A 16,945-nucleotide genomic window follows, 5' to 3' on the forward strand; every position below is an offset into this window, starting at 1 on the left:
AGTAGGGATTGAATAGCTGGAATACTATGATGAACCAGTATGTTTCGTACCAGCAGTAAGAGGAAATGTATGAACCAGTGGAGTGGCATGCTAAAAAAAGAAAGTTTTCTAACTCCCCAGCTATTTCCCGCCAATATTCAGTCAGGCTGTTATACTCGATTCACAACAGTTGAGTTGAGTGGCACCACAGAGACAAAGAACATCACAACAAACAATGGTCAATGTAATGTTATTGTTGATCAATGCCTTCGATATTGTAGGCCTTCGCATTTAGTTTTCTTCCTAATCTGAAATGCCACTCTTATCATAGCCGGTACGGTAAAGCAAAATAAAACATAAATGATCAGAAATTGCATTATCTATAACTTTTGTTATGTAGTACAATACTTTTCAATAGGACCAATAACGTAGGTATTTAACAATTAAATTTAAGGCGCCTTCCCTTAAAACTACAATTTCATCCGGGGTAAATAAAATTGTTTATAGCTTAGACTGTAGTTTCTTATTCCCCGACGCTATATACCAATTTTCATTAAATTCTATTAACTGTTTCCTCGTGGCCCGGCGTCGATATGCACTCGGCAACAAATACAAATTCATGAATATCTGTGTTGTAGACGGTATGATAAAAATGCATGACGTAAATGATCAGAAATTTAATTCTATATAACTTTAGTTATGTAGTATTTATCGACAAGACCACTAATAATGTAAATATTTGAGAATTAAATTTTAGGCCTTCCCCTAAACTATTTCACTGAGCGTGAATAAAATTATTTATAGCCTAGATTGTAGTGGCTCATCCTCCAACTTTACATACCAATTTTCATTAAATTATCTTCAGCTGTTTTCTCGTGATGCGTGTACATACATACATACATACATGCATACATACAGACAGACAGACAGACAGAAATTACGGAAAAGTAAAAATTGCATTTCCTTGTTACTGTGGACATGATCGATACAGAAATACCATTCTTTTCAAATTCTGAGCAATGTACAGACAAAAATTCTTCCTCACATGATTGAGGTTGCCAAACTGACAAACAATATCTATATATATAAAATAAGAGTTTTGTCTGTACATTGCCCATAATTTAAAAAGTATGGTAGTTCTGTATCAGTCGTGTCCACAGTAACAAGGAAACGCAGTTTTTACTTCTCCGTATGTCTGTCTGTCTGTCTGTCTGTCTGTACACACATCACGAGAAAACGGATGAAGAGAATTTAATGAAAATCGGTATGCAATGTTGGGGAATAAGTTGCTACAATCTAGGCCATAAATAATTTTGTAAATGCTGACTGAAATGGTAGTTTAGGGGAAGGGCAAAATTGAATTCTCAAATATTTACGTTATTAGAGGTTGTAGCTGAACCAAAATCGGTATGCAAAGTCGGGGAATAAGTTGCTATAATCTAGGACAGAAATAATGTGATTCACACTGAGTGAAATGGTAGTTTAAGGGAAGGCCTAAAATGGAATTCACAAATATTTACGTTATTAGTGGTCCTATCTTAATAAAAATCAGTATGCAAAGTCGGGGAATAAGTCGCTATAATTTAGGCCATAAATAATTTTATTCATGCTGAATGAAATGGTAGTTTAGGGGAAGGCCTAATATTTAATTCCCAAATAATTATGTTATTAGTGGTCGTATTGATAAATACTATATAACTAAAGTTATATAGCAAACAGGATTTAATGAAAATTGGTAAGTAAAGTCGGGGAATAAGGAACTACAGTCAACGCTATAAATAATTTTATAAGATGCCCTAATATCGTAGAGTCGAAAGAAAACTAAACGTGAAGGCCTACAATATAGAATATAAAGCTCATAAAATTTATCAACAATAACATTATATTGACCATTGTTTATTGTGATGTGCTTTATACCTTCTGTTGCCACTCATCTTCAATAGATAGGATTACTGCTGCGTACCAAGTATTTTTTTAAAATTTGCCTTACGTCGCACCGACACAGATAGGTCATATGGCGACGATGGTATAGGAAAGGGCTAGAAGTGTGAAGGAAGCGGCCTTGGCCTTAATTAAGGTACAGCTCCAGCATTTTCCTGGTTTGAACATGGCAAACCATGGAATACCATCTTCAGGGCTGCCGACAGTGGGGTTCGAATCCACTATCTCTGGAATGCAAGTTCACAGCTGCATGCCCCTATCCACACGGCCACCTCGCACCGTCGTACCGAGTGTAACAGCCTGCTTGAATATTGGTAGGAAATAGCTGGGGAGTTAGATAACTTTCTGCCTTAGCATGCCATTCCCCTGGTTTATAAATTTTCTGATACTACTGGTACATAACACATTGGTTCATCAAAGCATTCGAGCTATTCAATCCCCACTCTGAGGCACTAATTGGAATGAGCAGTGTGCATATTTAACAGAATAATGGCAGATGAGTGTTCACGGCTGACTGCAGCCTGGTCATTCCAGTTCTGGAACTTTGGACTGTTAGATCAACACCATAGTACTATTTCTTAAAAGTGAGAAAATGTGCCGTTTTAAATTTGTTTGAGTATTTTATATGATAACATTGCTTTTAATCGCTACTTTCCTACTGACGTTTCTGTAATGACCTACTGTATGTTGACTTCAGTTAGGAAAGCCACAAAGTCAGTCTTTCTGAGAATCCCGTAGCGAAGCACGGGTTCATCAGCTAGTCACACAATATAAATTTAGCAATCTGGTTACATTACAGAATAAAAGATAACACTTCTAATGTACAGAAAACAATCCTTGGTGACAAAGAAAAAGCAAATACGAGTAAAATACACTAACTGATTTAATTAAGTGGGTGAAGCATAGGGGATGCTTCAAGATCGATATCAGGGCTTTCACCTGTATGCTCCAAATGACAATGGTCTCATTCAGCACACCAAGTAAGGTGACCAATGGTCTAGGAATGGTGCCACTTGCACCAGCATGAGCCCCATGACTAGAGCCCTGCACGAATACGGATATCCGTGAATTTATCTGTGGACATCTGCAAAGTTAGTGTCTTGGCGGATATAAAATGTATGTCAGTGCGGATAATTTTGCTGATAACTTCTAAATAATGAACTTTATTGATTTTCACTCAGGTATAATCTTACTTTTGCTTGTAGTTAGGCGATCCTTGACATTAGTATGGGATAATGGTGATATAAAGAGCCTTCAGATCATAAAGCCGTAAATCTGACCCAAGCCTACCGGGCTTCCGCCGGCAATTAGTGGAAGAAAGGAACAAAGGTCAATACATCGGTAGTTGTTGCAAGAGAAAATCCCTCATAAACCTGTGACTGTAGGGGTTATGGTGCCAGGTGTCAGGCCTATTGTATTGTGTTAATAGATCTATCCGTTTCAATATCTTTGGTGTAATATACTGTAGGTAAATATTTATAACATCTGCGGATAACCATTCGTGGATGCGGATGTGGATATTATTTTGTATATCTGTGCAGGGCTCTACCGATGACCTTGATTTCCTCAAAGTTGTACTTAAAACCACCTTCAGGGCTGCCAACAGTGGGGTTCAAATCCACTATCTCCTGGATGCAAGCTCACAGCTCCGCGTCCCTAACTGCACGGCCAACTCGCGCCCCCGGGTTTGAAGGCAATCATATTGATTAGTCTTGTTCCACCGTCAACTGTGAGGCCATGGATCTCTTCATGTACTAGACATAGTAATAATAATGTTATTTGCTTTACGTCCCACTAACTACTTTTACGGTCTTCGAAGACGCCAAGGTGCCAGAATTTAGCCCCGCAGGAGTTATTTTACGTGCCAGTAAATCTACCGACACGAGGCTGTCGTATTTGAGCACCTTCAAATACCACCGGACTGAGCCAGGATCGAACCTGCCAAGTTGGGGTTAGAAGGCCAGCGCCTTAACCGTCTGAGCCACTCAGCCCAGCACTGGACATAGTGTCCATAGAAATATTCTCTCAAGTTTCCCAAACTTTCCCCAACTTCCCTTGACCTACAAAGAAAAACTTCCCTGTTTCATGAAAACTGAGTGACAAGTTAATTCACCGAACAGCGCGCATTAGAAGGAACGATAAAGGAAATTACAGCATCGACCATACCCACAGCTGGTCTGATTCTCTCCCCATTTAATTTTTGTCAATTATTTATTGGAAAATGATTACAATGATGGCACTTTATATATAAATATAAATAAATATTTTAATGGTAGAATGTAACATATTCCTTTATCTTATCATTTCCAAAGAACAAAGTTACAACTAATTTATTAACAGAGCAATTCAAATATGAAAATAAAATTATTTTACCACAGCAATCTAATACTTTTTCATGTGGATTTCAAGCACTCTTGAGATCAAAAGTTATCTACAACAACAAGAAATTAGCAAGTATTTTAGTGTATGCAGGTAAACTGTGAATGAAAGTATTTTCAACTACCATAAATAGTTCCATGAAACTAATTATACAAAACATATGATTAATAAACAATGGAATTACATTTAAGGTATTAAAAGAAATGAACTAGAATTTGGGGAAACAAAGTAAGAATTTACTTATTTTTTTATAGACTAATTCAGTAAAAGGTACACTATAGCATGTATAACATTAAAATTAAACTTCAGTAGCCTAATAGTAACTCATGTGGATTTAAAGCACTCTTGAGATCAAAAGCAATCAGTACATAACTTGTGTTTGTAGTGTAGTGAATTTAATGAATTCCAACTAGTCTAGGTCTATATTCAAAATAGTTTTCAAATTTGAAGACAAATCAATCAGAAGAGACAGGAATGAAAAAGAAAAGTCTGCACTTATCGAAAATATTACCGTTTAATTTTATATTCCCTAGAACTACTTTCTACCTTTCAATTATAACATCCTGCTTTTCTCTTTCAATTCTCAACTTTTTCAGTTTTTCCTCCAAATCTTTCAACTGTAATTCAATTTTCCTTTTCTCCATTTTCCAGGTATGACTGATACTTTCTTCTTGAAGCTCGGATTGAGGTCAGCATACTTCTATTGATAGTAACATTCCTTGAACCACCAATGTATTTCACACTATTAAAAATTATTTTTTGTGACACAAGTGATTCTTATAGATTTTCAACTAGTTGACTGTCAGAAAAGCCTGTTTCAACAACTGCATTACCATGGAATAAAATGAAACAAAGTTTCATGACAGACCACAAAGATAGGTTGTCATTTTAAATTTTAGCACAGTGAATTCGTTCCTTTTTAAATTGTAACACCATGACGAATAGAAGAACAAGTGCGAGGACTCGTCGAGTTCAAGTGCACCCCCGCCAGGCAGCCCAAGAATGGGCTATGTCCACAGTACCGACCAGCTGCTCTTAGGAATGAGGCCAGAGGAAACATATTACTCCATAACTGATAAGTATATACACTGTCTTTTAAAAACAATATGATATTACAATTACAATACCATGGCAGAGTACAATGGAAAAAATCATACGTGGAAATAAGAGCTACAACCTTCATCACATGTTGCGAAAAGCACAGGTTATCGTAATCTATGATCTTCATATCCGTATTGACGAACTACACAATTAGAAATAGGAAAGGACTTCCACCTATCAATACTTATATACTGCACTTCTTGTGCTACAGTACCAGTTTCGACCCCCTACATAGGGTCATCTTCAGCTGAACAATACATTCACATATAGATCAAGAAGCTATGATTCTGATTACATTGTCTGGGGAATGCCATATGATAACAAATATTTGGTCACATCCAAATGGGGCATGTCAAAACGGGAACTGGCGTGTATGTCACCATGTGTGGCAATGCAACTGAGTTAGCTTATAAAACACTATCTCCACTTAAAACTAACTTATAAGTACAGTATATAAGATAAAAACAATATATGTAAGAACACTTCATGCACATGAACGTTCGTGTCTTGCGTGTTATTCAGTTCATCTGTTGATTCCTATGTTCAAGTCTTATTTTTGTAGTTGTACACTTTGTTGATCTTTATGGAGCTTGAATGATATGATTTGCTTGTAAAATTACCACATTATATGTATAAAAGATTTTGTCTTCAAAAATATACATAGAATAAAACATTTTTCCAAGTTTAAAAAGAGTGCCAGGCGTATGGTGACGATGGGACAGGGAAGGGCTAGGAGTGGGAAGGAAGCGGCCGTGGCCTTAATTAAGGTACAGCGCCAGCATTTGCCTGGTGTGAAAATGGGAAACTACGGAAAACTATTTTCAGAGCTGCCGAAGAAAAAGAAAAGAAGGTAGGCAGAGCAGAAGTACAAATGACGAAAGCCATATATGAAAAAGTGTATAAGTGGTGTGAAGACTAAGATAGTCATAAGACTTATCTGTGTCGGTACGACGTACAGCAAGCAGAAAAAAACTACCATAGGATACACAAACTGGTTCAATGTAGAAACAGGACTTCAACAAGGAAATGTATTACTCCTCTATTCTTCATCACAGTTATGGATGAAATCCACAAGAGTGTACAACAAAAAAGGGAAGTAAAGACACAAAAGGCCTTACTCTTTGTAGATGACAGGGTAATATGAGGAGAAGATGAAATGGAAGTACAACAAAAGTTACTGTACGGAATCAGGACATAGACGAATATAGAATGAAAATAAGTGTGAAGAGTAAGACAATGACAGGAGGTAATAAAGAAGGAAGATGGAATTTCGAACTAAATGGAAGACAATTAGAAGTTATGAAAAGCATCATATATTTGGAGAGTATACTTACAGAAGATGGAATATCGGAGTAAATGGAAGACAATTAGAAGTTGTAAATAGTTTCATATCTTTGGGGTGTGTACTTGCAGAAGATGGAAAAATCAATGAAAAAATTTGAAAGAGATTCCAACAAGCCAATGGCGTTTTACCAATGTGTTAACGAGATATAGTGTGGAACCGGGATGTCTCAGAGAAATGCAAGAAAATGTATTATGTATTATACACCAATTTTGACATAAGCGGTGGGCACATGGACGAGAAAACATGATGAAAGCAGAATACAAGCAGCCAAGATGAAATTCCTTCTAGAAATAATTGCAAAGACACAAAGAGATACAATGAGAAACATAGAAATCAGAGAGAGAATTGAATTCTCTAAACTGCAAGACAAGATAGAGAGTAAGAGTAAGCTGAAATGGTATGGACACATGATGAGAATAGAGGAAATTAAGAGTACCAAAGTAAGCTATTTACCGAGAAAATAATAGGAAGAAGACAATGGGAAAGGTCAAGAAAGAGGAAGATGGATATGGTCAAGGAGAGTATAGAGAAAAGAGGAGCAAAAGTAGAAGAAATATTGGAGGAAAGAAAGGATTGGTGGAGAGATAGACAATTGTGAAGGCACTTGATTCACAACCTGACAGAGAAGTCTGGAAATGGGAAATGAAGAAGAAGAAGAAGAAGAAGAAGAAGAAGAAGAAGAAGAAGAAGAAGAAGAAGAAGAAGAAGAAGAAGATCTTTTAACTGCCGCACACAACCATTACACAGCACAGTACTACTCAGAATGAAATGAAATGGCACAATGATCCTTGGTGCTTCAAGCAGAAGTCTTGGTGTCACGAGGCTCATACGTGTGGTTATATAGAGTGGTTGCACATGAATAATCTGCGCACTGCACTCCACACTACATGATCCTTGCTCCAGCCGAGACACTTTGCTCAAGCCTAACAATTTGGAATCGCTCTTAAATTCTCGCAGCTGCCACTATTCTATGCTAGAGTATTGAGCATTTGCTCAACCTTTTATGTATATCTTTCTCGTAAGCAATCAATGCAGGAAAATTGTGGCTGAGGACAAATAACTTTCTGACAATCAATGTGATAAAACAGTAGTTTGAAAAATAATAGATGCAGGGAAATTGAATATTGGTTTATATGGAACAATTTTGAGACCAAATTAAGATATGAAACGGGAAGATAACTGCTCTAGGAGTGATGCATCAAGGTTCTACTGTATAAGGGTTTAGTGACTATACCTTGGTAAGTGTATCACAGAGTTCCACCAAGTACTCAAATACTTGGCTATGAAGATTTGGATTTGTTAACTGGTTGACATCTCCAAGCGCACCCAACATGCGTCGCCAAAGTACAACAGCCACATCTGGTAGCCAGCCTCGAACTGTACCACCAGCCATCACAGACCGCCGTTCATGGTTGCTGCCATCCGTGACATCTGTGTGCATAAATACAATTATAATTTCAAAGATGTAACAATATATATATATATATATACAGTAGGAGTCTGTTATAGCGAAAAATTTACTAACAATAACGGATTGTCGTTATATCAGATTTTTCGTGAAAGTCAGGAAAGACACCATACACATTAAAATCGGTTTGAAACAGCAATCAGTTTGTTCAAAACTTACGTTTTTGCAGATGATATCCACACTACGGCTTACTCGTTTGTTATTTTTAGAAATCCGATACTACGTGAAAGTGTACCGGTGTGTTTAATTTCATTCTGAAAAAAATATAGTATCACTCCAGAGGTCTCTGTGGCAAATGTTACAGTTTTTCTCTTCAAACGGCGCCACCTAATCTAACCATATATGTATCATGAAAACATATTTCAAGCGCACGTAGCAAAATGATAATCATCTTGCTATAAATTTACATGATAACAGCCTTTCCGAAATTTAACCAAATGTGAAAAAAATATAAAACTAACCTCTGAAATCAATGATGGAGTCTGCCATATATTGAGGTGTATTCCATTCTTACTTAATTGCATTATTTAGCATTAAAATTAAGCAATCGTTTACTTCAGCCTTCATTTTTAACGAGTTAACAAATGCTATCGGACACATTATTTACGGATTTATTATGAAAACATGTTCTTCTCGTTCTTTCATTTCCATTTTTCTTTATGGAACAGCAGTAGACTCCGACATCGCCTTTGAATGTCGAAGAGAGAGCTTGCTAGTGGACATAGGGAAGAAACAAAACCAAAGACAATCTATCGCATGCAATATAATCGTTGTGTGCATAAATATTGGTTACGGAAAAGATCGCGCACACTTAATTGCTCATAATACTGGATATGTCAGTGATAGGGCTCTCGTGACCGAAGGATAATTCACAGTTTAATATAGGGAAGGGATAGACAAAAAACTGTCGTTATAACAGGCTTCTCATTATATGCCGTACTTGCTATAGCAGACTTATACTGTAAATATATATATTAACAACCCTATACAAGTAGCAGCAAGTCAAACCAAGAAAATTTGTCATCTTGTGATAAAAATAAGGATATATCTATGAAGTGAAGAAAGTTATATACAATAAATATAGAAATGCTATTCTCAAATAAAGTCAACAAATTGATCTGTCCTTAAATTACAACGAATCTCAAAATTTCGTTCAAATTTATTGTTCTACTAGTAAAACTTTACATGACAATGAGTAGAGAAAGGAGTTTAACATGTTTACCCACCCTATTCCCTCCCAACACAAATATTTGCACATACTCATTTTATCGTAAGATAAAATATTATGGTAACATATAAAAATGAAGGAAGGATGTAGGATGTTTTACAGTCAAAGACCAGAAGCAAGAATGTTATAAGTATGATAAGCCATTTCACTTCTATCAGATGACACCAGTTGTATTTAGGGAACATATGATTCAGGAACAAAATATGTCAATATATTAGCATACACTGATGTGGAGATATACAAATTAAAATACTGATTGACTACATACAACATTAAAGATAAATTGTAAAGAACATTATGCGTGCTACAGATATGCCTGACAAAGCTGTTGGCAATCTTATGTTAATTTTAAGGACACTTCCTCTAAAGCATTACTTTTTCAATTTATATATTTTTCATCTAAACAGTGTTATGTGGCTGAAGATGTTGATAATATACGAAACATGTACCACTTTTAATCATTAAAAATTGCCTTAAGCAATCATTGTATGGACTAGGTGGAAAATAAATACTTAATTGTGAATCTATTGAAGTGCGATACGGACCATGAAGCTGATTTTATGTAAAGCTGTTGTGGCGATCACACAGAACAGTAATAGAAGTAGGACTGTAAGGAAAAGGAAGAGAGTGAAAATTGAAATAAAAGCAGATACAGGACAAGTTGGTGAAGGAACTAAAAGAACTAATACCAGGGACAGAGACTGAGAATGTTGAAGAGGAAAGCATAATAGTCAGCAGAGCAGGAAGAGAGTGCAATAGAATCTCAGAAAAAGTAAAACAGAATAAGACACCAGGGAAGAATTATGGTGTGGTAAAAAACATAATAAGAAAAAAATAATATGGAGGGAATGGAAAATGACAAAAGAGTTAAAAGCAAGCAGGGATACATTGAAACAAAAAGAATGTACATACATCTACAACTGTACATTAAAAATTTCTCTCATAGTTGCACCATTTGCATACACAGAAAACATTCTGTTTTGAATCTCATATTATGATATTCTTAATACAGGACATTTAATACATTAAAAAATAATGTCCTGTCTAATAGCATGATATCAATAACTGACTGGACTAGAATAGTTAACATTCATTGACAGCAAGTGAAAAAATCAGGGTAAATACCATCCTTGAGTAAACCTTGGTAAAAGTACCAGCACATAATATGAATTTTATGCTTACCCAGACTGGCACCATCCCCACTGATGACATCTATTTGCATAGGGGAGTCCTTGATAGAATTACTCTCCACTCCACTGGAAGGAGCAGGTGATGGTGTTCGGGTAGGGCCCTCACTTCCAGAATACTGAGTTGGTGTCCCTGCTGAATGTTAACACCGAACATCAATAATGACATGACCACAAATAGTTGTATGCAAGCGCCAAGTTGGCAGAAATGAGTCAAATATTTATAAAATTTGGTAATGTTTTCCACAAGTAATGGCAGTACAAAGTATATATATTTTTTTTTGCTAGTGGCTTTACGTCGCACCGACACAGATAGAGTACAAAGTATTAAACTGACTGAAACATATACAAAATATCAAATTGATTGAAATATCTTTTGATTCAAACAACCATGAAAACAACGCATAGGACAAAAACAACTACAACAAAGATGATATATCAGTACCTATGTATTGAGATAACCAGTGTGAAAAATCAGGACTCTGAATGTAAAATGAAGAATATCAATTTAAACATTTTATCAGTTTATTCCATAACAAAATCACACAATTCGTGGCATACTTTCCACCTAATCATTTAGGAACTATTTTTCCTGGATATAAATAACAGTAAAACACCCAGCAATACTGAAATGTAAGTTCAGAATGTCAATATAGGCCTATACAATGCAAGAAAATATATTTTCATATTTTCAAACTAATTAGTTCTTGAATTTTTTAATTATTCCTTATAATTTGCCGTTATTTTTTTTTTGTCTCCTTACACAGACCCTTATAAAGATATTCAAATATACATTTTTCAATATTAAAAAATACTGAAGTCGAGAAACGGCCTTGTGGATACTCACATTCAGTAATAGAAATCAGCATGTAGTGCTGCTTCCATGACAATGCAAATATGACATACAAGCATATTTACCCATTCTTTGCACGAGAATTGGTAATCGATTGCATAATAGTCCATACTTCCCAGTTATATATTATTGTTCATCTGAAACTGGAAGTGGCGCTGTGGCTGAAGACTCATGAAACCAATTGTTGAAGATAACCTCTCTTATTATATGTTCTATCGAAAAGAGTAAAATGTCTCTTTAGTTAAAACCTTTAACCCAACCTGAAATGATATGACAGACTGTAAAAAAGTCCATTAATGATATCTCCCTTGTTATCCTCCTATCGATAAGATCCACATGAGAATAATGTTTTTAGAAGTTGATTTCCTTTAGGGCTGGTAGTTTTCGATAAAAATTGGTCATGTATATATTGTGGGAGCACAAAATCACTGTTTTGACTTTCCATAAGCCCCCAAACCAATCCAGTATTTAAAAATGAAAATGGCCCTAAAATGTACCCAAGGACAGGTAGGTTCTAAATGTAAAGTTTGGTAGAAATATATCCAGTAGTTTTCCTGTTATAAGACCTCAACAAACAGACAAATCAATAAACAGACAAAAAAGTAGATGGTCATTATTAAACCCAGAACAGATAACTGAATGAAAATTTTGAGAAAATAGTCAATGTACAGATACACGGTCATTAACATTTTATTTATATAGATAAGGAATCTGCTCCTCATACAACACCTTTTCAGCTATGTCCACTGGACTTAGCTTGTAAAACTATCCTATCAAAAAAGAGCACATAAGAAAAATATCTTTTAGAAATGGATTTCCATCAAGGTTGGTCAATTCTCATCCAGGTTGGTCTCATATATTTTATGGGAGAGTAAAAACACTGTTTTGTTTTCCTATAAAGCTCCAGTCCACTTCAGGAATTTGAAATGTATGGACATTAAAATCTACCGCTGGACAGGGTGATGCTAAATTTGAAGTTTGGTTAAAATATTTCCAGTAGTTTTGCAATTATGAGAAATATGCTTTACATGCACCGGCTTTTAGGCTAAGTCCAGCTGAACTTTGCTTGAAAAATGGTCCGTTAATTATATCTCCCTTATTAATTCTCACATCAAAATGATGCACATGAGAAAAAAGTTTTAGAAATTGATTTCCATTAAGTTTGGTTGTGTATATTGTCCCCTTCAAATTTGGCCTACAATGAACGGTTTATTGTGTGTGAAAATAAGAGGCTGTCATTCCTTTATTATGGGTGATATATTTCAAGTTCAGTCTTATAAAGTCGTGTTTGCATTTATAGAACCGGTTTTTACCAGCCGGGGGAGAAGTATTGATTTTTCAATCGACCAGTCAGCTGTACCATGTGACCTAACTGGAAACTTTCAAGTCCAAGGAAATGTGCAGCGCATGTGGGATATTCTAGAGAATGTAATATCTAGAATTGTAACAACCTATCAGGTGTAAGAATGACGTCCAATTACGAGACGATATTGTGACACACCCACCTGGTAAAGGCTTATATACGTGTGTTTTACAAAGAAACGCTCTCATATACTCTGATATTTGGACGCTGTATTATGCTGATTCTACGATATTCTAACTCTGATACCCTCCGACATTATAGTATTCGACGAGAAAAGCAGATTTTCGAGGGCTAAGTTACGTACTGATCTTCAATAAATTCAACGTGGTTGTGTGTGGAACACAGACTAAAATTTTGTGTTAGTTTCACCTTACCAAGAGAGAAGACGACCGTAACGTGTTCACTGAATTACACCAGGATGTTTCAAGTACCATCTGAAGGAGAAACCTACAAGATTTCAAATCTGGACCTGGCTGTCATCATGATGAATTAAGATGTAGGCAACATCTAACATGGGGAGATAACAACTGGAGCAGATTAACCAGCAACATGTGAACGAGCAGTTCCAGAACATCGACGGAGATCCACGTCCATCAGACATTTAAGTACCAATTTATAATGTTTTTCCTGTTCATCTTTGTAGAAATAATACTTACTTATTCATTAGTGGTAGTATTTCTATTAGATTTGTAAATTTGGACGATATTTTCATTCTTCTTTCACATGGGTAATGGCAGAGTTGTTACGTTGAGATTGTATGAGTTATTGGATTCTATTAGAGTAGTTAGATTGTGTGTGTCTTCTAATATGACTCTAAATGTCTCAACCAACAGCTTAGTGTACTATTTAAAAATCATTGTCATCACCGATAATTATTTTTGAGAAGATTTTCAAATGTTGAAGTTGCGTGGGGACAGATTTGCGGCATATTTAATGTGTTGAATTTCAGTGTAAATTTCATCTCATGTATTTTGTTGGATTTCACGCGTGTTAGTATCATCTGATCTATTGTCGAACTCAGATTTATATGGAAATAAAATCCAGCACTAATAATAATAATAATAATAATAATAATAATAATAATAATAATGCAAATTATAGCTCGGGTTAAACTATGGATTAAGGGTCATGTGTTTAAATGTTACTTGTTCTTATTGTGAAATGTTGATATGTACTCAACTCAGTAGAATATGAGCTTGGTATACAGCGGAATCCTGACGGATCAATTATTGAATTTATTTGGGAAGTATGTGTTTGGTGAACCATGACTTCTGCTAATGTTGGAGCACGTGTTAAATGATATGTGTAAGATTTAAAGTAATAATAAATTTATCGTGACTCATGAACCACGAGTTCGAGGTGTTTATGTTTGACTTGTATTATGTGCGTGTTGTAGTCGACACTTCTTCTATATATTAAATCGCTGATTTCTTTGTGACCAACGTTGTGAGAACTTTACTATCTTTGAATAAGTGATCGCCCATATTTTATCACATTTCTGTGAGGGTTGTGAGTGGATATTTGACTGATACCATCCATCATCTTAAGCTTCCATGAGCAGATGATAATAATAATAATTTAATATTCAAATTCTAGAATCCGCTTGTAATATATGTAAATAATATTTGTGTGTCATTTGTGTGAATGTTGTAGTGATTTTCATTGTTCTGTGATTTACTGAAATGTGGTTCTGACCTGGCCATGTGGTTACCATGTTGCGCCCAGGTTTTTGTCAGCGTTGTTTAGGATGATTTAATTTATGTGGATTTAAACCTTTAGTGGATTTTATTTATAATTTACAATGAGGCAACATTAAGGTACCTGACACGAATAAGCGTGTGGTGTTTCATTAGTGAGGGCAAAGTTTCCCATATCTGTGAAGATTGTAAAGGGCATTTTTTAAGGCATCAGATAATAAGAATTAACTAATCTCACGTGTTATTCAGTGAAATATTGAAGGAGTTTCATGGAAATAATGTAACTTAATGATAATAAGTCTGAAATAGACATGCTTTAATAAATATTTTTTAGGCACAGTTCAGTAGAACTCATACTAGATAGAGGAAGTAGTGTAAATGAAACTTATCCACCAATAGGACGACTTTGTTAAAATATTTCTGACAGATTTTTGTGAAGCCAATGATGCCATAACTAATTTATTTATTATTTATTTATTTATTTTTTGTGAGAGTGTAGATGTTATCATGAAAGCACATGATAGTCTAGGATAGCCTAGGATGGCTTAGGATCGTTTACGAGCCATGAAAGTTCATTAACATTTTTCTTAAAACTTGTAAATAATTTCACTATTATTAAGAGGAGATTTTCCCAACCTAATTTATTTTCATTTATTCAAGCCAGGTGTAGGCTAACAACAATTTGTTATACTTTTCAGTTAAAAATTCAGCTTCAAAAGGGTTGGAGAACGATGGTGTTATATCGCAGGCAACTCGCAGAGAAGAATTTTGAGTAAAAAGCCATCCAGATTTGATTGTAAAATTTTGTTATTTGTTATTGAGTGCTAGTTTATAAATAAATGTCAAACCTGTTGTTGTAATTGCTGTTTTTATGATTGTTGTCAGTTCTTGTATCTTTCCTGCCTTTTATACCAGCCACAAACTTTCAACCCCATTCTGCGATATGTCAATGAGACATTACAGTCTTTCTGTAAATCTCTACCAGCTGCCAGAAAATTTCAGCCACGGTTACATGTTTCGCCCAAAGAAATCAAATAACTGTGCGGATTTATTTGCAAGACCAGTTTACCAAGAGAGTTGCCATGTGAGTTTACCTACAACTAGTGCTGTAGGTGGTGGGTGGCTCAGACTCTGCACAATTGGCAACCACATGTATTACAATTACTGCACATTACTAATTTCTCTATAACAGACAACACTCCAGGAAAAATAAAATGGCGTCTGGCTTTTAGTGCCGGGAGTGCCCGAGGACAAGTTCAGCTCGCCGGAATGCAGGTCTTTTGATTTGACACCCGTAGGCGACTTACGCGTCGTGATGAGGATGAAATGATGATGAAGACGACACATACACCCAGCCCCTGTGCCAGCAAAAATAACCAATTATGGTTAAAATTCCCGACCCTGCCGGGAATCGAACCTGGGACCCCTGTAACCAAAGGCCAGTACACTAACCATGTAGCCATCTGTCACTCCAGGGATATCGGCCTTGTAACCTTGGTTTCTGATCATTCCTCGTATTTCCATTGGAGGTATCTCATACTGCCTTTGAAAGTTCAGGGAATTCCTATTCGCAAGCCCGCACTCATATCGCATCTCATGTTATGGTCGTTCCCACCTTGTGTTTATCGTGCATATACCTCACAATTTCATGATCCTTGTTGCAGATCACTGAATGCCTTTCTTATAGAGTATGCATTTTTAGACTACCTTTGTCTTCACACCAACGCCGAACACTGGCTTTAGTTATGCCATATTCTTCATTTCGCCGTGTTTTTAAAATTGGCATCATAATAACGAGAACGCGTTGAAAATTTGCTGGTAATACCTGTTCCACGTGTCTCTACAATACGAAAATATTTCTGCCGTCTATGAAACTGTTACTTTTATTAAGCGTCAGGTTCAGTAGACGCGTTATAACTCTGTCACTGAGCAACTCTGGTTTTTCTAATAATTCTAAGGGTTGCAGCCTTGCTATTCCAATTCGAATGCCATTTCCTGCGCAGCTGATCAAGAGAGTAGCCCTAATGTTTTGATGCCATTCTGCAGATTTGAGAAACGTTTTTGTAGAGGCTGGTAGAATGTCATTCTCTCTTCACTATTTTCTGAGAACCAGTGACGTTACACAGAGGCACTGTGCAATCGACTGTTGCGGTTAGCGATGTATAGCAAGGATGATGATCATGTTTGTTGTTTAATGAGGTCTAACAGCTAGGTCAATAGCCCTTAATAATAAAAGGTGCAGCAAAATGAAACGATAATTAAAACTTCAAAATGTATCCCCGGACTAAAATCTAAAACTAATGATGATGAAAAAATGACCATGAACCCAAAACAATCGGTGGATCCGATTCACAATGCCTTATTTTCTGGGATAATGCTTGTCCAAAGAGGTCCAAAATCCAGG

At 35.9% G+C, this 16,945-nt stretch overlaps 1 protein-coding gene across 2 annotated transcripts in view; it reads right to left on the bottom strand.

Moving 5' to 3' along the window:
- Positions 1-16,945, bottom strand: part of LOC136858315 (probable Rho GTPase-activating protein CG5521) — a 709,838-nt gene that overhangs the window by 305,330 nt on the left and 387,563 nt on the right. For both annotated transcript variants that reach the window (XM_067137762.2, XM_067137761.2), the window contains 2 exons: positions 10,624-10,764; positions 7,980-8,176 (listed from right to left, as the gene is read on the bottom strand). In XM_067137762.2, the coding sequence (XP_066993863.2) occupies positions 7,980-8,176; positions 10,624-10,764 (338 nt within the window). The remainder of the gene's footprint in view (positions 1-7,979; positions 8,177-10,623; positions 10,765-16,945) is intronic.

Source organism: Anabrus simplex, chromosome 1, assembly GCF_040414725.1.
Source record: "Anabrus simplex isolate iqAnaSimp1 chromosome 1, ASM4041472v1, whole genome shotgun sequence".
Classification (NCBI taxonomy): domain Eukaryota; kingdom Metazoa; phylum Arthropoda; class Insecta; order Orthoptera; family Tettigoniidae; genus Anabrus; species Anabrus simplex.